Below are 18,721 nucleotides of genomic sequence, written 5' to 3' on the forward strand. Positions count from 1 at the left end.
TGTGGGTTCCGAGGATAGCGGGCTTTTCATAACGCGCTCACTGTATTAAAATATATATACAAATATTGATAACACTAGTTAAAATATTAAGCTATGAACAAATAAGATTAAAAAAGATTAGCGTTACTTACTCACAAGACATAAAGAAAACATTACCTTTTAATTTTTGAAAGTGGTCAACCCTTTTTTTTTTGGTCAACTCTTCTTCTGAAGCTACTAACGTCATTTTAAAGCGACTTTAAACAGGAAGACACCTCCTTTCTCTAAAAAGCTCTAGGAAAACACACACGTGTGAAACAGCAAAAATAGTTAAAGTTATAATATATATTGTTGTGGAATGGCTGCTAGATAACGTTGCATTATTGAAGTTATTGCCCACATCTCATTTTTTGGCCCCTTTCAACATTTGAACAATGGCTCTGTTCCTTATTAATAGGTATGTTCACTGTTTGTTGTACGCTAACGTTAGCTAGCTTCCTTAGTTCTTGATTGACATAGTCAGCTAGCTATGTAGTTATATTATGAAGTGTGTTTATTGGGGACCTGAAACCAAGTACATTGACGACTATGCTTTTCACAGATACCTTGGGGATGAAGGAGATGATGGCTCGAGCAACGAATCTCGAGCCAAAGCGTTGTTGGCTAAGCTTCAGAGGAAGGCCAAAGTCAAGGAGCAACAGAGCTTGTCATGTCAAGAAGAATACCAGTCAAAAACAACAGTTGAGAATGACGGGGACACCTCGGTGAAGAAGAAAAGAAAAAACAAGGGAGGCAACCTCGATGAGACAAAACACCCAAAGAAGAGGAAAGTGTCCCCACCAGACCCTGAAGAACTTTCCGAGGGTGACAATGCACGAAAGAAGAAGGATACGAAAAAGATGCAACTGACAGAAGAGGACAAAGGTGTGTATCTATTATTTTATATCACACATTTACAGTTGAAATGGTATAACATTCATAAGAATTTATTTTATATTAGTATTTCTTATTCTCTTTGTTTCTCTCCTTAGATGGGATGAAGCAGACATCTGTCCACAATAAGAATAGAAACCTGCAAGAGGCTGCTGCTGCTGACAAAACAGAGCTGCTAAAAAATGATGATGAAATGGTGGAGAAAATTCAGACTGACCAGTCAATACAAGACACAGAAACAAGTCCCTCTCAGACTGGTTTCACCATACTAGGAGGATTTGAGAAAAAGATTATTCAAAAGGTACCGCCGTTTGGTGAAGTGCACTAGCGCGTTGATATAACTTGTAGTGGGAAATGTCTTTACAGTATGTTCATGATACATTTTAGATATTTAATATGTTAGGTACAAAGAGTCCTGCCCAAGTGGCTTGCTGAACCAGATGTAATCCAGAGAGACATTACAAGCAACCTAGTCCCCATCAGTGACGTCCCAGGAATTTGTACTAAACTCCAGCGGAAACTTGAGAGCAATGGAATTCATCACCTCTTTCCAGGTTAGCAGGCATAAAGGATTGGAAGTTGAAATCTGTTTTGCTGTCGCAATGTGGGAGGGGAAAGTACTCAACTTCTATTGTTTCCCTTTTGCAGTACAAGCGGAGGTCATCCCAGCCATTTTAGAGAGTGTCTCTCATGGTCTATTGATTGGAAGAGGGGGCTACAAACCCAGAGACATTTGTGTGTCTGCTCCAACGGGGAGTGGCAAGACTCTGGCATTTGTCATACCTGTTATTCAGGTATGAATTAAACCATTAACTAAATATATAATGTTTTTTTTCACTAGATAAGTCATAATTGTTTTTTTTTTTATGTCATTAGGCACTGATGGAGAGAGTTGTATGTGAAGTCCGGGTTTTGGCAGTGTTGCCCACCAAAGAGCTTGCACAGCAGGTAACTTGGGTCAAACCTTCAATCTCCATGATGGAGATAACTTGTGATTTATTTTGGTTAGCTGAGCTTGAACATTTTTTAAATGTTTTCTCAAACAGGTTTGCAAAGTATTCAGTTCATATGCGGAGGGCAACAGCTTGAAAGTGGTCATGCTTGCTGGTCAAAAGTCCTTTGCCGCCGAGCAAGCATCACTCTCAGAAAACAGGTAGATACATCAAGGTCTTTCTTCCTTGGTGGATAATGAATTATTTTATTTGTTTAAGCTTAGTTTCCTTTCATTCAAAATAGTAATATCTGCGTAAATAACACCATGATTTTAAATAGAAAATTGATCTGAAAGAAATACACATTTTGCTTGTTTTGCAGAGGTGGAATAAGCCACAGTTTGGCAGACATTGTTGTCGCAACCCCTGGGAGACTAGTTGATCACATCAATAAGAATGATGGTTTCAGTTTGGAACACCTCCGCTTCCTTGTGAGTGTACTAATATTAGTGAATGTCATTTGTATTTTTATGGGTGTTATGACTAACAGTATTTCAATAAAGGATTCATATTTCATGATGGTCAATATTAAAACTTTCTCTGCAGATCATTGATGAGGCAGACCGGATGATTGACAGCATGCACCAGTCTTGGCTCAGTCAGGTGACCAAGGCAGTTTACAGACCCAGGAGAGTTTCTGAAGCAGTCTCAATCTTCAAGAGGACAGAGCCTGCACCTATCACAGCAGCGAGGTAAGACCTCACTTCTCAGCATTCTTTCAGACAGTACTGGAAAATGCAGGACTGGCAACTATGTGGTTTGTTTGTGAGAATACAAACTGTTCTGCACCTATGGGTTGTGTGCTTTCATACATTATTCTAGGGTATATGCATTTCAGTGATGTAGTACATCTGTTTTTACTTTGTGACAGCTTGTCACCGCCGCAGATGCCTCTGCAGAAGCTCCTGTTCTCAGCCACACTGACTCAGAATCCAGAGAAGTTGCAGCAGCTAGGCCTGCATCAACCCAGACTCTTTAGCTCTGTCCACAGTCGGTCAACAACCAACCCTGAGTCTCAAGAGAGGTTTAACTTCCCACAGGGCCTGACAGTAAGTTACAAAACATCCCAATTTTTTAAAATATAATTGATCCTATATTCCAGAGCATTGTGGTCTCTTTTCTAGGAATACTATGTGCCCTGCACTCTGAGTAAGAAGCCCCTCCTCATCCTTCATTTCATATTGCGCCTGAAGTTTAGTCCCATTCTGTGCTTCACCAATTCCAGAGAAGCCGCTCACAGGTTGGTGAATCTTCACTGGTTTTATTCTTACTGCGTTATTGGATGAAGATTACATGTTCACAGCAATTTGATTTTGCTTTCTGTTCTCTCTGACAGACTGTACCTGCTAGTGCATCTTTTTGGTGGAGTGCAGGCAGCTGAGTTCTCCTCACGACTCTCCCCCAATGAGAGGAAGAGAACCCTCAAGGAATTTGAACAGGGAAAGATCCAACTGTAAGTATGAATGTCTGTTAGCGGATAATTGAATATCCTATTTTCTTTGCTGTTCTTTGCTATATATATATAATTCTTTTTTTCTGTTCAAGTTTGATCAGCACTGATGCTGCTGCCAGAGGCATTGACATCAACGGGGTGAAATGTGTTGTGAACTACGATGCACCACAGTTCATCAGGACTTACATTCACCGGTAAGCTAGCTTGTTTTATTTAACTGTTACACTTGTAACTGCATAGGTTGAATTGTATTTGTTATAGCTTTTGTGTGCAATGTTCATACAACAAAATAGGGAAATGTGTTGTAACAACATTTGGGCTACATACAACTATAAGTCAAAACTAAAGATGCATAGTTTGTCAATGTAAAGTACTACAAGGGACCCTTCAATGTATGCAATGTTCTTTTGCCTTTCTGTGCAACAACTTTTTGTTGGCACAGGGTTGGAAGAACTGCAAGAGCGGGAAAATCTGGACTGGCCTTCACATTTCTGTTGGGGGTACAGGTGAGATGGATGTATTTTTCAAACATAAGACACAAAGAGCAATGAAAATATGTCAATGTGTGGCCAAGGCTGGAATGATAGCATTGCAGAAAAGCAATATTCTGTCAATTACATTGCTTCTGCATAAACAAAATGCACATTTCTATTTAAATAAATGTGAGTTTTGTTTAGTTGTGATTTAAACTGCAAGACAAGTTTTAATAGCTATAAAATTGCTGCTTTAGTTATAGATCTACAGTTCTTGTATGCTAATTCTGGTTGATGTTGGTCGTTGCTATTCTATAGGAGAATAAATTTATTCAGATGGTGAAGGATGCAGGCAGCCCTGGGATCCACAAACAGATAGTCAAGCCTGGGAATCTGAAGAGCATGGAACCCTGCTATCAACAGACACTACTGGAGTTGGGGAATACCATTAAGGTAGTGTAGTAGACTCACATCACTGAAATTCAAACAAATGGCATGAGGACAACTGTTGTCTGTTGCTCTAGCATTATCGTCATCATAGCTGCAAGTTGTCATTACTTTTAACAGTACATCTTTTTATTTTTTTCCCCCAGGGTGAAAAGGCCAAGAAGCGCGTCTAACACAGTGACTTGGGTCAACATACTGTAAGATTGTTCCTTCTCTTGTGACAGGCAAAACCAGTGGTCAGCATGCACACAAGATTTGGTTCCAGGTGCAGACTTTTGTATGAAATGTTTGTTTTTCTCAAATAAATATGGGACATGTCAATTAATCTTTGTTTTTGATTAAACAATCCATTGGCTCGATGTTAAACACTGCTGCGCATTGCTAGCAGAGTTCACATGGCCCACTGAACAATGACCTGTTGCAAAATGATAGGCCCATGATGTCAATCCCCAGCACATTTGTTTCCTTGGAAGTTGTGGGACCGTATGTTTTTGGTTTCACGTTGGTTGTGGGAACAAAGCATTACGCTTCCTGACTGGTAAAAATGTTTTTTTAAATGTTCTGAGAACAGAAGTAAAAAATATCCATGTTATAAAAAAAATTATTTTTAGGTCACAGGGAGGTTCTGAGAACATTTTACTTTTGTTCCTTGAAAGTTTTCCTGTGAGGTTTTGTTGATTCTCTGAAAAAATCAATTCTACATTATTTGAATGACTTTCGCTCAATGTTAAGCAAGTGGTCATGACTTTAACACTGCTAGCTTATTTGGGGTTAACTTTTTTGAACTACAAGCACAGTTAAAATGCATGGAAATTCATTTCCTTGGGCATTAATCACGCAGACACTTTTATTTTGGGACAAGGCATCAGTGAGAGGTTTGTATGATCTTTTGTTTTCTATCCATGGAATTAGTCCACTGCGCCACCAGGAAGGAGCTAGAATGCCATGTTCTTTTTAGTCTATTCAAACAGACCCCATTTCATAGGAACCAAGTGCTCATTATGATCAGGTGTGGCCAATTAGTGGGCCAATACACCTGAGCACACTTAAGGACAGTTTCGTTGATGCTGAGACTGGATTGTATGTTTTTAAGTAACATTCTTAGAACGTTCTCTGAATATTACTCAAGTTTCTTGTGGTTTTTATGGAAAGTTTTCTTCATGTTCTTAGATCAATTTGAGAACACAACTTTAAATAGAACCATGAGGAAACCGGTATGAAACGTTATGCTGAAGTACTGAAATTCCCACAGAATGTTTTTTACATTCTGAACTTTTGAGAACATTCCCAATGTCGAAACAGTTGGAGAACGTTCCTAGAACATTCCCAACATTGAAATGAAATGTAATCAATGTTTGACTTTTTTTTTGTCTAGTTCCTTAAATGTGCTGAGAATATTCTAAAGCAAAGCAACTATCCTGCACCATTCACAGAAAGTTAAGGAAAGGTATGCAAATAACATAGGGCAACCACGCTCTCACCAAGCTCTAAGAAACATATGGTTCTCAGAACGTTATGTGCTACCTGGGTAGGGACTTAAAAACAAAAATCCAATCTTATTTCTCAATAAGAAATCACAAAAGGCCAAAATACTGAAAAAAAATCATTTTATCCTGCCATTAGTTTAAACAGCACTGATCTGATTTCCCAAACATATTTGATGTATTAGGAGAGATTGTTCTCACTGTTATTGCTGACCTGAACTGCACATGATGTATGTTTGAAGGGTCCCTTGTAGTACTTTACATTGACAAACTATACATCTTTTGTTTTTACTTATAGTTGTATGTAGCCCAAATGTTACAACACGTTTTCCTATTTTGTTGTGACGCTATTTATAGATACTGTGGACAGTCGGCCTGCTATAGGCTACGACAGCGAAATTAGTCATTACATGTTTTAATGTTTTAACAGATTAGGGATGCCAGATTATGGAGGCTACTTTTTCTTATGAAAATTCGTCATGAGTAAGGTAGCTTTTGTAAATAATTATAGATCGTTCATAAATCACTATGTTGAAGAACTTTTATCTTTCGATAAATGCACAAGTTTAAAAATATATATATTTTAGTAACTCGAATGTGACCGATTATTATACAGTGAAATTCTCTCAATTCGAAGGGCTTTATTGACATGGGAAACATGTTTCCCCTTAACAAAGAAAGTGAAATAGATCACACAATTTAAATAAAAAATGAACAGTAAACATTACACTTAAAAAAGTTTCAAAGGAATAGAGAGACATTTCAAATGCCATTATGGCTGTGTCTCTCTCCCTCTCTTTTCGCGAGGGTGCATGCATGTGTATGTAGAGAGCGAGAAGGCGCAAGGTGTTGCAGTTGCACTTGGTTGTGCAATCCGACACGCCTGAACGGAATTGTTTATTGCGCATAGCCAGTATTTCCATTTTTTTTTTGCCGCGTACGGGTGAAGTCGCTACCAGTCCAGTAGACTATTTAGGGATGAGTACATTATGCTCTTCCGCGGATATATTGAACAGTTGGAACTGCTTACGTTCTAACTTGTCTTTTATTCTGATTTAAAGTATTATTGTCAGTGATGTATACATTTAAGAGCATCTCTTGAAACTCACTAGGCAATTCATGTAATATTTTCAGTTTTCTAACGGTAGAGCAGGCGTGTGTCGAATGAAAGGAGTTAAATGAATTATTTGGACAGTTCCATGGTGCTGAAAGGATTGCTCATATTTCACTAAGCAGCCATGGGTAAGTGACCACCAATGAAACCCATAAAGATACATATTTCTATTTCATGAAAGTTCATGGTGCTTTGAAGCTTTGTTACATAAAACTCCTTGATGCTTGCTTTTCCTATGTAGTGTACAACCATTGTTTTATATGGGGTTTATAATGAGGGGTTGTTTGGCTGCTCTAAAACCCAACAAATGATTGGTCACTGAGTAATATACCTGCCGTTTTATATATTTATGAATATGCATTATACATTATTGAGCTCATAAGTGGTATGAAATGTGAAAGTTATTCCGTGTCTGCTCTGCTGCTGTGCATTTATGTCTTAGAAAGACCCATCACCCATAGTTGACTGGATTTTCACTTCACAGAATGCCACAGAAAAATGCAAATCTGCCTGAAATATCAATCAATCTGTCATGGACATTGCACAGTGACAGGGCACACATACTGAAATTGAGGTGTGCTTTGGTAGCCACATGCACTCAAATCTCTTCTCATCTACAGGTTCCCTAGTTTGGGATAGGCGTCTTTCATGTCTTCTTCTCCTGTCATCTTTTCTTCTGCTGCTCAGCAAGGGGGAGAGGATGTGCCCAGCAAGTTGTCGCTGTGAAGGGAAGATTGTTTATTGCGAGTCTGGCATCTTTCAAGACATCCCAGAAAACATCTCTACTGGATGCCAGGGTCTGTCCCTGCGCTACAACAGCCTACTGACTCTGCTGCCTTACCAATTCGCTCATCTCAACCAGCTCATCTGGCTTTACCTGGACCACAATTCCATCACCGCTATAGATAGCTTAGCCTTTCAGGGTGTGCGTAGGCTCAAAGATCTGATTCTCAGCTCTAACAAAATTACACTTCTACAAAATAAGACTTTCAATGCTGTACCAAACCTGCGCAATCTTGATTTGTCCTACAACCAGCTACATTCTCTGCAGCCAGGTCATTTCTATGGTCTGCGTAAGCTCCAAAACCTTCACCTACGATCCAATGGTCTCAACAGGATACCTGTACGCACTTTCCTGGAGTGTCGCAATCTGGAATTCCTGGACCTGGGTTACAATTACCTACGCACCCTTACCCGCACCACCTTCTTGGGGCTGTTCAAGTTGAAAGAGCTACACTTGGAGCATAATCAATTTTCAAGGATAATTTTTTTTATTTTCCCACGCCTTAACAATCTACAGGTCCTCTACTTGCAATGGAACCGCATACGAGCCATCAATCAGGGCCTGCCTTGGATCTGGCATACACTGCAAAAATTAGACCTCTCAGGAAATGACATCCAGATCTTGGACCCAGCTGTTTTCCAGTGTATGCCAAACTTACAGATACTCAATCTTGAATCCAACAAGCTGAGCAATGTGTCTCAGGACACGGTTTCAGCCTGGGTCTCCATTAATACCATCAGCCTGGTGGGTAACGCCTGGGACTGCAGCCCTACTATTTGCCCACTGGTGACCTGGCTGAAGAACTTCAGAGGCTCAAAGGACATCAACATGATATGCAGCAGCCCCAAGTCAGTTCAGGGAGACAGAGTAATCGACATAGTGAGGAACTACACAATCTGTGTGGACATATCAGTTGTAGACCAAACCACAGCTATGATCATGAGGCAAACCACAGCCTTAGCTGTGGACACCAAAAAGCCCACCACACCTCTCTCTGCCACGACGACAATAACCCAAGGTCTACCTGCATCAACTGTACAAAGACTCGCTCCACAACCTGTCTCTCCCATTGTGACAGACAAAGACACAACAGAGTTCATACTCATGACCTCCATCTCTCCAGAATCCTCCTCATTTTTCCCAGAACTAGAGTTTGAGCATATGGCCTTCCATAAAATCATTGCAGGCAGTGTAGCCCTATTTCTGTCTGTGTCATTGATCCTGCTGGTAATTTATGTCTCGTGGAGGCGCTACCCCAATAGCATGAGGCAGCTGCAGCAGCACTCAGTCAACCACAAACGCAGAAAAAAGGCCCGGAAGCAGGAGCTTAACCTTAACTCTCAGTTGCAAGAGTATTATTTGACTTACCATTCAAACTCTGAGACCATGGATGCATTGGTAAATGAGACGAGGTCCTGCCCCTGCACGATCTCAGGATCCAGAGAATGTGAGGTATGATCTGTCAAGTCCATCCTAAAAACGCACTCTGCCTGGGGGTCAGAGGTAAATGTTTTCCACAGGGATGCACTGTAAACCTCTTTAGTGAATGGAGACTGAGTTAAACTTCCATCCTCTGACTCTGTTCTTACTGTTGTTTTAAATTAAAGTTATCCATCCTAAAAATGCACTTTACAGCTGCTTGGGAGTCAGAGCTAAATGTTTTCCACAGGGATGCACTGTACAGATCACCGTGTGCATGGTGACTGACTACTAACATCCCCTGTTTGACTCTTGTTATTGTTGTTTTAAATTAACGTTATCACATTAAGGACAAATTGATTGGATGAATTAATCCTGTTTGTGAATATAAACCTAAACCTACTTTCTTTCAGCAGGAAAATAATCCTGCAGCAACAGGAAATTTGTGGATTATAGTTAATGGCCATTTTTGTAGGGGTTGATACATTTTTCCTTAGGGCAAACCAAGTTGTAAGCTAGTAATAATAAACTTTAGAAGCCTTTTTAAGCCTTGAATATACTAGAAATGTGCATTTCCTGCAGTGCAGGAAAATTGTCAGCAACAAAAGAGGGATAAAATTGAGATGGCACATCTGTATCTGCTGTTGATTACAAATTACCCCACTTTTCACTTTTCTTATCCTTGAGTAATATTGAGATCTTCGTGTTCATACAAGTAACTGATAGACTTTATGTGTAGTCTTTTCCAATATTTAGCTCTTATTTGTTTTATGGAATTATGATAACTGTATGTGAAATTGAATTATGTCATTAAACTTGTGAATGGTAGTTGCTAAATAATGGGTGTCATAAACATGATTACATTATTTTGTCCTGTTTTTAGTCTTCTTACTGGCATGCAATATACCATAAAAGCCAACAGCATTAGTATGCTTTCTATTGAGGCACTTCACCATGACATAAAACATGGTGTAACAAGACAATTTCAAATCTTATGAAAAATGCATAAAAGTTTTTATCCTGTGTTTTATGGATGTGCGTGGTGTACCAGCCCACTAAGGCTATGACAAATGCAGCCATGTAGGATTCACAGTGTAGAGTTCTATCTAGGCTCTATGGAAGTGTATATTTCCATTTAGATTGTATTTACATTTCACATTACAGATGTTCTTGTCCTTATCCTTAGTTGCTAATTGTTCCAGAGCACTATAGCTGTCTGAATTAGAGGTAGACCGATTATGATTTTTCAACGGCAATACCGATACCGATTATTGGAGGACCAAAAAAGCCTATACCGATTAATCGGCCTATTTATTTATTTATTTATTTATTTATTTGTAATAATGACAATTACAACCATACTGAATGAACATTTATTTTAACTTAATATAATACATCAATAAAATCAATTTAGCCTCAAGTAAATAATGAAACATGTTCAATTTGGTTTAAATAATGCAAAAACAAAGTATTGGAGAAGAAAGTAAAAGTGCAATATGTGCTATGTAAGAAAGCTAACGTTTCAGTTCCTTGCTCAGAATATGAGAACATATGAAAGCTTGTGGTTCCTTTTAACATGAGTCTTCAATATTCCCAGGTAAGAAGTTTTAGGATGTAGTTATTATAGGAATTATAGGACTATTTCCCTCTATACCATTTGTATTTCATTAAACTTTGACTATTGGATGTTCTTATAGGCACTTTAGTATTGCCAGTGTAACAGTATAGCTTCTGTCCCTCTCTGCGCTCCTCCCTGGGCTCGAACCAGCAACACAACGACAACAGCCACCATCAAAGTAGCGTTACCCATGCAGAGCACGGGGAACAACTACTAGAAGGCTTAGAGCGAGTGACGTTTGAAACGCTATTAGCGAGTGCTAATGGTTACACCAGCCTCATCTCGGGAGTTGATAGGCTTGAAGTCATAAACAGCGCAATGCTTGATGCACAATGAAGAGCTGCTGGCAAAACGCAAAGAAGTGCTGTTTGAATGAATATTTACACGCCTGCTTCTGCCTACAAGATAAGTTTAATGCTAGCTAGCAACTTACCTTGGCTTACTGCATTCGCGTAACAGGCAGTCTCCTTGTGGAGTGCAACGAGAGAGAGGCAGGTCGTTATTGCGTTGGACTAGTTAACCGTAAGATTGCAAGATTGGATCCCCCGAGCTGACAAGGTGAAAATCTGGGCCTCCCGGGAGGTCCGTGGGGCGACGCACAATTGGCCTAGCGTCGTCCGGGTTAGGGAGGGATTGGTCGGTAGGGATCTCCTTGTCTCATCGCGCACCAGCGACTCCTGTGGCGGGCCGGGCGCAGTGCGCGCTAGCCAAGGTTGCCAGGTGCACGGTGTAGCCTCCGACACATTGGTGCGGCTGGCTTCCGGGTTGGATGAGCGCTGTGTTAAGAAGCAGTATGGCTGGTTGGGTTGTGTATCGGAGGACGCATGACATTCAACCTTCGTCTCTCCCGAGCCCGTACGGGAGTTGTAGCAATGAGACAAGATAGTAGCTACTACAACAATTGGATACCATGAAATTGGGGAGAAAAAGGGGTAAAATTAAAATAAAAAAAAAGGTGAAAATCTGTTGTTCTGCCCCTGAACAAGGCAGTTAACCCACCGTTCCTAGGCCGTCATTGAAAATAAGAATGTGTTCTTAACGGACTTGCCTAGTTAAATAAAGGTGTAAAAAATATATATTTTAAAAATCTGCAAATCGGCGCCCGAAAATACCGATTTCTGATTGTTATGAAAACTTGAAATCGGCCCTAATTAATCGGCCATTCCGATTAATCGGTCGACCTCTAGTCTGAATATCTGCTTCTCTCAGGCTTTTAAAGCATGTGTTCGTTTATGATCTCAATGACATTGAAATGTTTGCTTCAAGTTGCAGAATCACTGAATTGCATTCAATTGATCACTATTATGCTTTTAACAGAGGTCTTAGTTTAAGGGAATATTTATTTCCCCAGATCACACGTGTTCTCAAGGATAGATGCTATATATCTAAAAGAGTTATATCATATATTATACAAATAGTCAAAATAGGTGATGTTTGGCTAAACTACTACTTATGAGGAGAACACTCATACTTGCTTGATATTGTCTAAAAATGGGTCCGCACTCTTTTAAAGTAGCGTGGGCCAAATCACTCCTAGCTGTGGAAGCAGTTTAATTAAATGTCTTGCCCATTATGATTTTTACACCCATACAATTGTTGTACAGGAAATGGCTATGTTTATTAATTGCATGTTTTTGATTCAGCTGCGTAAGAACTCATAGGGAAGCGGGCGTGCTTTTTGTGGAATATTAGATATGGATTAAGGATGGAGTTATAAAATGTTCACTGTAAAAATTGCCGTAACTATTCATCATTGCTTGTGTATGTACATAGGTACAGTACCAGTCAAAAGTTTGGACACATCTACTCATTCAAGGGTTTTTCTTTATTTTTACTATTTTCTATGTTGTAGAATAATAGTGAAGACCTCAAAACTATGAAATAACACATATGGAATCATGTAGTAACCAAAAAAGTGTTAAACAAATCAAAATATATTTTATATTTGAGATTCTTTGTATTTGAGATTATTTGAGATTTGCACACTCTTGGCATTCTCTCAATCAGCTTCATGAGGTAGTCACCCGGAATGCATTTCAATTAACAGGTGTGCCTTCTTAAAAGGGAATTTGTGGAATTTCTTTCCTTCTTAATGCGTTTGAGCCAATCAGTTGTGTTGTGACAAGGTAGGGGTGGTATACAGAAGATAGCTCTATTTGGTAAAAGACCAAGTCCATATTATGGCAAGAACAACTCAAATAAGCATGGAGAAATGACAGTCCATCATTACTTCAAGACATGAATGTCAGTCATGCGGAAAATTTCAAGAACCTTTAAAGGTTCAGTTGGAAAAACCCTCAAGCTCTATGATGAAACTGGCTCTCACGAGGACCGTCACAGGAAAGGAAGACCCAGAGTTACCTCTGCTGCACAGGATTAGTTAATTAAACTTCATTAGAGTTACCAGCCTCAGATTGCAGCCCAAATAAATGCTTCACCGAGTTCAAGTAACAGACACATCTCAATATCAACTGTTCAGAGGAGACTGCGTGAATCAGGCCTTCATGGTCAAATTGCTGCAAAGAAACCACTACTTAAGGACACCAATAAGAAAAAGAGACTTGTTTGGGCCAAGAAACATGAGCAATGGACATTAGACCAATAGAAATCTGTCTATTGGTCTTATGAGTCAAAATTGAGATTTTTGGTTCCAACCGCAGTGTCTTTGTGAGACACAGAGTAGGTGAACAGATGATCTCTGCATGTGATGTTCCCACCATGAAACATGGAGGAGGAGGTGTGATGGTGTGGAGGTGCTTTGCTGGTGACACTCTCTGTGATTTATTTAGAATTTGAGGCACACTTAACCAGCATGGCTACCGCAGCATTCTGCAGCGATACGCCATCCCATCTGGTTTGCACTTAGTGGGTGTCACGACTTCCACCTAAGTCGTTTCCTCTCCTTGTTCGAGCGGTGTCCGGCGGTCAGCGTCACCAGTCTTCTAGCCATCGTAGTGCCACTTTTCATTTTCCATTTGTTTTGCCTTGTTTTCCTACACACCTGGTTTCCATTTCCCTCATTAAGTGTTGTGTATTTAACCCTCTGTTCTCCCCATGTCCTTGTGTGGAATTGTTTGTTTGTAAGTGCTTGTGCACTATGTTACTGGTGCGCGTCGGGTTTTGTACCCATGTAGGTTATTTTTCTTATTGCCGTTGGTTTTGAAATTAAACTGCTCTGGCTATTACCTATTTCTGCTCTCCTGCGCCTGACTTCACTGCCACCAGTTCCGCAACCCTTACAGTGGGACTATACTTTGTTTTTCAACAGGACAATGACCCAAAACACACCTCCAGGCTGTGTAAGGGCTATTTGACCAAGAAGGAGAGTGATGGAGTGCTGCATTAGATGATCTAGCCTCCACAATCACCTGACCTCAACCCAATTAAGATGGTTTGGGATGAGTTGAACCGCAAAGTGAAGGAAAAGCAGCCAACGAGTGCTCAGCATGTGTGGGAACTCCTACAAGACTGTTGGAAAAGCATTCCTCATGAAGCTGGTTGAGAGAATACCAAGAGTGAGCAAAGCTGTCATCAAGGCAAAGGATGGCTACTTCGAAGAATCTAAAATACATTTGTTTAACTTTTTTTTGGTTACTGCATGATTACAAATGTGTTATTTCATAGTGTTGATGTCTTCACTGTTATTCTACAATGTAGAAAATAGTAAAAATAAAGAAAAACCCTTGAATGAGTAGGTCTGTCCAAACTTTTGACTGGTGCTGTATGTTGCGTAGCTATATGAGTTGGGACAATGACAATATCAGATACTGTCAATAGTAAAAACGAAGTGTGAATGGACATACTTGTTGTCAACTTATGTTTACGCAGAGTAGGCATTGTATGCCAGTACACCAATTTGACTGAACCATTCATATCACAGATACTGTCATCTGCACTATAGAAAGAAACTGTACGACTGAGTAACTTGGCAACATGCCCCTCCATTACCATTCACTGTATTCTGTGATTGTCCTCTTTTCTCTCCCTCTACTGGCAAATGCCTAAGTTAGCTCTCTCCATGCTGTGTCTGTTTGTGTTGGTGTGGGAGGGCCGTGTGTTCCTGCTGTGTAACAGGGAAGGGAAAGAACAGGGGCAACAGCCACTCAGAAAACATGGTCCCAAGGGTCAGGGCACTTTTGCTATTAGAAAAATGCCACCCACCTCCGCCTGTCTTCCCCTCTCCTCCTCCCTCCCTAGTCAACTCCATACGGTCAACTCCCTCAACGGAAAGGAAAATAAATTAAAGTGGGCAAGGAGGCATGTGTTAAGCCAGACAGGATTAGGGGAATTTGGTGCCAGCGTTCAAAAGCTATTTACATCAGTGAGCTATCCCACCTAATCAAAAAGGGGTGGAATTTAGTCACAGTCTACAATTGAGGATAATAATCCACAGTGTATTATCATCCTTCTACTGGTCCTAAACTAGAAACATGTCATTTCTCAGACTTGGAGACTCCTCATGTGTGTTGTTGTGTATAGGCTGGTATAAGCAGCTACTTGACAGCTTGGTGTGTGTAGAGTGTAATATTCATAATGATCACTGCTCTTGAGGCCAATAGAGAACGTTATAACGATCTAACCACAGCTTACTCATACTAAACAGCATGTCTATACAGAAACATCATATAGTGAAATATGGCAGGAGGGTGATGTGTCCATGGCCATCATGTGATGTAAAGTGAATGCAAACAAACATTGAGAATGGTTGATGTCCATTTGATTTCAAATGGATTTATGTGCCCCATCACTTGTTTCACTTTCTCAGTATGAGTCATGACGAGGAGTTACTGCTGGCAGCTAGATTTATATACCCATTTATTATGCTTTCAGCTGCTGCATTTATGATGAATTCCTGTTTGGAATACAAATGTGCCTTTGTATGTGTAGAAAAGAGCAATGTTGTAATTATGTGCATGTTAATCTGCCTTTTTAAAATTCTGATAGATGAAACATGGTTTACATTGTCTTGAAAACTCCAGATGGTTATAGCACTGTATGGCTGCTGTATCTGGGAAAGGAGGCAGTGAAGAGGACAATCCGAGGTTCATGAGTTAGGTGTTTTACTATAGATGGGGAAACAATAATTGCTGCACAGTTAACCTATGCTAGCTATGATTTCCAATTTTAGTAAACTACAGTGTGTGCTTAAATTATCCAGGCTGTACTGCAATATGCCTACATAGATATTTCCTTCTTCTTCTTTGTATTAGTGATTGTGTAGAGCTGGTATTGAACATGTCAAATTAATTACCCTAGACAATACCCGGTCAAATGCATTTTGATAGGCTATTAGTATTAGAGAATTGTATTTTTAGAAAGGGAAAACAATTGTATTTCTCAATAACTGAGTAAGATTAACATTCCATTGCACGTTGTGGTATACTCTGGCCGATATATCTTTACTTCCAGACCTACCCATACTGCAATATTCTTAACACTCGCTGCAGATGACATGACAATTAGCATTCATAGTACTGCTTGTAATTAATATAACATTGCCTAAACACTATTTCCATTCCAGAGGACTCTGAATGCCAACACGGAACCATTACAGGCCCAAACCTACTGTGTCCTTCATTTTAGACTGTACTACATAGATTCCAATGTCCTCATGAAATAATTTGGCAGAAAATCAGTCAACGTGTCCAATGTTTCATATTAGGAACTAACGTCGGACCACCTTAGGATCTCTGGAGTTTGGAATTGTTTTAATTTATTTTATTAACCTCTGTTTAATTGGGGTTTCATAATGCATGGAGCAACATCATGTCTCCTGGTCACCTCCGTGGCATTCACCACTCCAGAGGTTGGAAATGAACATTCTCCACTGACGCACTGTATGTGCAGCACAGAGGCCCTGGTTCTGGTCCAGTGGATCTTCATCTCCAGCACAGCTTTTGCTGTTTGATGTTTCTTTTCGAGTTGGGGCAAGCATTGTTTTGTGGTTGCGGTTGTTATTTTTTTAACGTGTTAATGGGATCTCAAGTGAACAGGACACCCTGATTGCCCACTTTCTTCTTTTCCGACAGAGTGACTCACATTTCCTTGAGACTACCTCCCTGATTTGAAGACAGACATCATGATTCAGTCCTACATCCTCGCCTTCTCTCCCATCTCGTTATGAACTGTGTATTGTTCGGGACGGCAGGTAGCCTAGTGGTTAGAGAGTTGGACTAGTAACCGAAAGGTTGCAAGATTGAATCCCCGAGCTGACAAGGTAAAAATCTCTCGTTCTGCCCCTGAACAAGGCAGTTAACCCACTGTTCCTCAGGTGTCATTGAAAATAAGAATTTGTTCTTAACTGACTTGCCTAGTTAAATAAAATAAAAATTGTTGTGATTTTTTTAATGTTCAGGGGCGGAGACAGGGTTTCTATCACCAGGTCTGAAAGTGTATAATTTAAGTAATTCTTAATTGGATGACAAAGGTGTTGTTAGTACAACCATGATCAGGGTTACAAGGATGAAGTAAATTACCACGTACAAATCTCGAAAAATCAGTGTAAGCTAACCATGCCTCTTGTGAAATTAGCCCCATATTTGTCATTTTTGTAAAGCACAAGGTTTTGTTTGATCAATTTGATTTCATTATGAAATTATGAAATCACTATACACCCAGTATTCAGTAAACATAATGCATAGTCTGTGTCAGACCTGGGCAGAAAATAGTTGTATTTTGTAGTTTATTTGAAAATACCAACTTTTCATATACCCGAGGTAGTCGAATATAGTTTATATAGAGTTTCTTTCTTTTATATACAGTTTCTAAGCAACTGGTTTCTTTCATATTCAAATACAGGTCTCAGAAAAACAACTAATATTTGCAAGTATTTAGAAAACCTCTCAGAAAATCGAATAATATTTGAAAACAAAAATATATATATTTGATGGCTGCCAGAACCAAAAACTTCAACAGTTAGTTGTATTAGTCAAAATATACTATCATTAGCACATGGTTTGGAGGGCTCTCAGATTTGAAAATAGCCTAAAATGAAATCCACAAGGGACATGGAATCACCTCAACATTAGAGTAGACCACTTTTGCAGCTTCAAATTAATTAACAAATATATTTTAGTAATTAGTGAGACATAAGGTAAAGCTTTACATCCAGTTCTTATACATGTGTAGTAACTTTGTGATTATTACAATAGCAACATTGTCAGTACATAGGACTTTGGAAATTGCTTTATAATTCCACAATAAGGGAGTTATTACATAAGTGGAATAAGGAAGTCACTATTCCTCGTGTACAGAAGTTACAAAAATTCTCAGCTCATTGCTATGCAATTAAAATGCAATTACTAAAGTATTATGTGAAAACATGCTAATAAAATGTTGCTCCTAAAGTAATTACAGTTTTACTACACAGTCACAAGAACAGTTTAATGTTAAGTGTTACTGAGAATGCTAACAGCAACAAAATATGTCTATTAAGTGTCAGAAGGAAACTCAATATCCAACTGCCTTCTTGAATCAACAATAGCCAAGGTAGGTAGAAAATCACGTTAGTTTGTATTCTGAGTAAACTTTCCCTTTAAAGATGGTACAGTGTGTGTTTGAAACATGAACACTTCTCCTCAGATGGACAAAGAGGTTCAAAGTAATTTTTGCTAAGCAACCAACTTGCTGTTTGCAATGCTTGAAATGACTTTGTCCAGTATTTTCAGGTATCATAAAATTATTTGCAGCTTTCAACGTGTTCAGTGGCATGTTGAAAGAGAAATACAGTACAGTAGTTGAGCATCACAAATGATTTATACTTATCTGTACAAAATATCATTGGTAATTGTTTTGACTTGATTATGCACTGTACATCTGAGGCAATGGACATTCAGAAGAATGGACATTTACAGAATGTTCAGATATAAACGTATTGTGTAGATCAAGTATGACTGTCAGATATATTGGCACGCATTAGTATAGGAGATTGTGTTCTATTCATTTAACATTAGTTGAAGGCAGCCAATCGAATAGTTTCTGAAAAGTAGTCACTTCCTGAGATCTGTATTCAAATATATTTTTTTA

The 18,721-nt window shown here is 39.3% G+C and overlaps 2 protein-coding genes across 2 annotated transcripts; both read left to right on the forward strand.

The window, feature by feature from the left end:
• The first annotated feature begins 1 nt into the window (after window position 1).
• ddx51 (DEAD (Asp-Glu-Ala-Asp) box polypeptide 51) lies at window positions 2-4,603 on the forward strand. Its single transcript, XM_021621423.2, has 16 exons — window positions 2-436; window positions 581-903; window positions 1,011-1,213; window positions 1,316-1,466; window positions 1,561-1,706; window positions 1,789-1,860; window positions 1,959-2,065; window positions 2,227-2,335; window positions 2,451-2,596; window positions 2,776-2,953; window positions 3,029-3,144; window positions 3,241-3,357; window positions 3,450-3,551; window positions 3,800-3,863; window positions 4,149-4,283; window positions 4,424-4,603. The coding sequence occupies exons 1-16, from the start codon at window positions 414-416 to the stop codon at window positions 4,448-4,450; spliced, it is 2,019 nt and encodes a 672-aa protein (XP_021477098.2). The 5' UTR covers window positions 2-413; the 3' UTR covers window positions 4,451-4,603.
• Window positions 4,604-5,744: 1,141 nt separating this feature from the next.
• On the forward strand, window positions 5,745-9,915 carry LOC110535988 (leucine-rich repeat transmembrane neuronal protein 4-like). Its single transcript, XM_021621424.2, has 2 exons — window positions 5,745-7,003; window positions 7,496-9,915. The coding sequence occupies exons 1-2, from the start codon at window positions 7,000-7,002 to the stop codon at window positions 9,115-9,117; spliced, it is 1,626 nt and encodes a 541-aa protein (XP_021477099.1). The 5' UTR covers window positions 5,745-6,999; the 3' UTR covers window positions 9,118-9,915.
• The last annotated feature ends 8,806 nt before the right edge of the window (window positions 9,916-18,721 follow it).

Source organism: Oncorhynchus mykiss, chromosome 11 (genome assembly GCF_013265735.2).
Source record: "Oncorhynchus mykiss isolate Arlee chromosome 11, USDA_OmykA_1.1, whole genome shotgun sequence".
NCBI classification, from domain to species: Eukaryota; Metazoa; Chordata; class Actinopteri; order Salmoniformes; family Salmonidae; genus Oncorhynchus; species Oncorhynchus mykiss.

Coding starts and splice junctions, on each gene's coding strand:
- ddx51 (XM_021621423.2), top strand. CDS start 414: ATGGCTCTGTTCCTTATTAATAG. Junction 2,066..2,226: donor GCATCACTCTCAGAAAACAG/GTAGATACATCA, acceptor CTTGTTTTGCAG/AGGTGGAATAAGCCACAGTT. Junction 3,358..3,449: donor GAACAGGGAAAGATCCAACT/GTAAGTATGAAT, acceptor TTTCTGTTCAAG/TTTGATCAGCACTGATGCTG.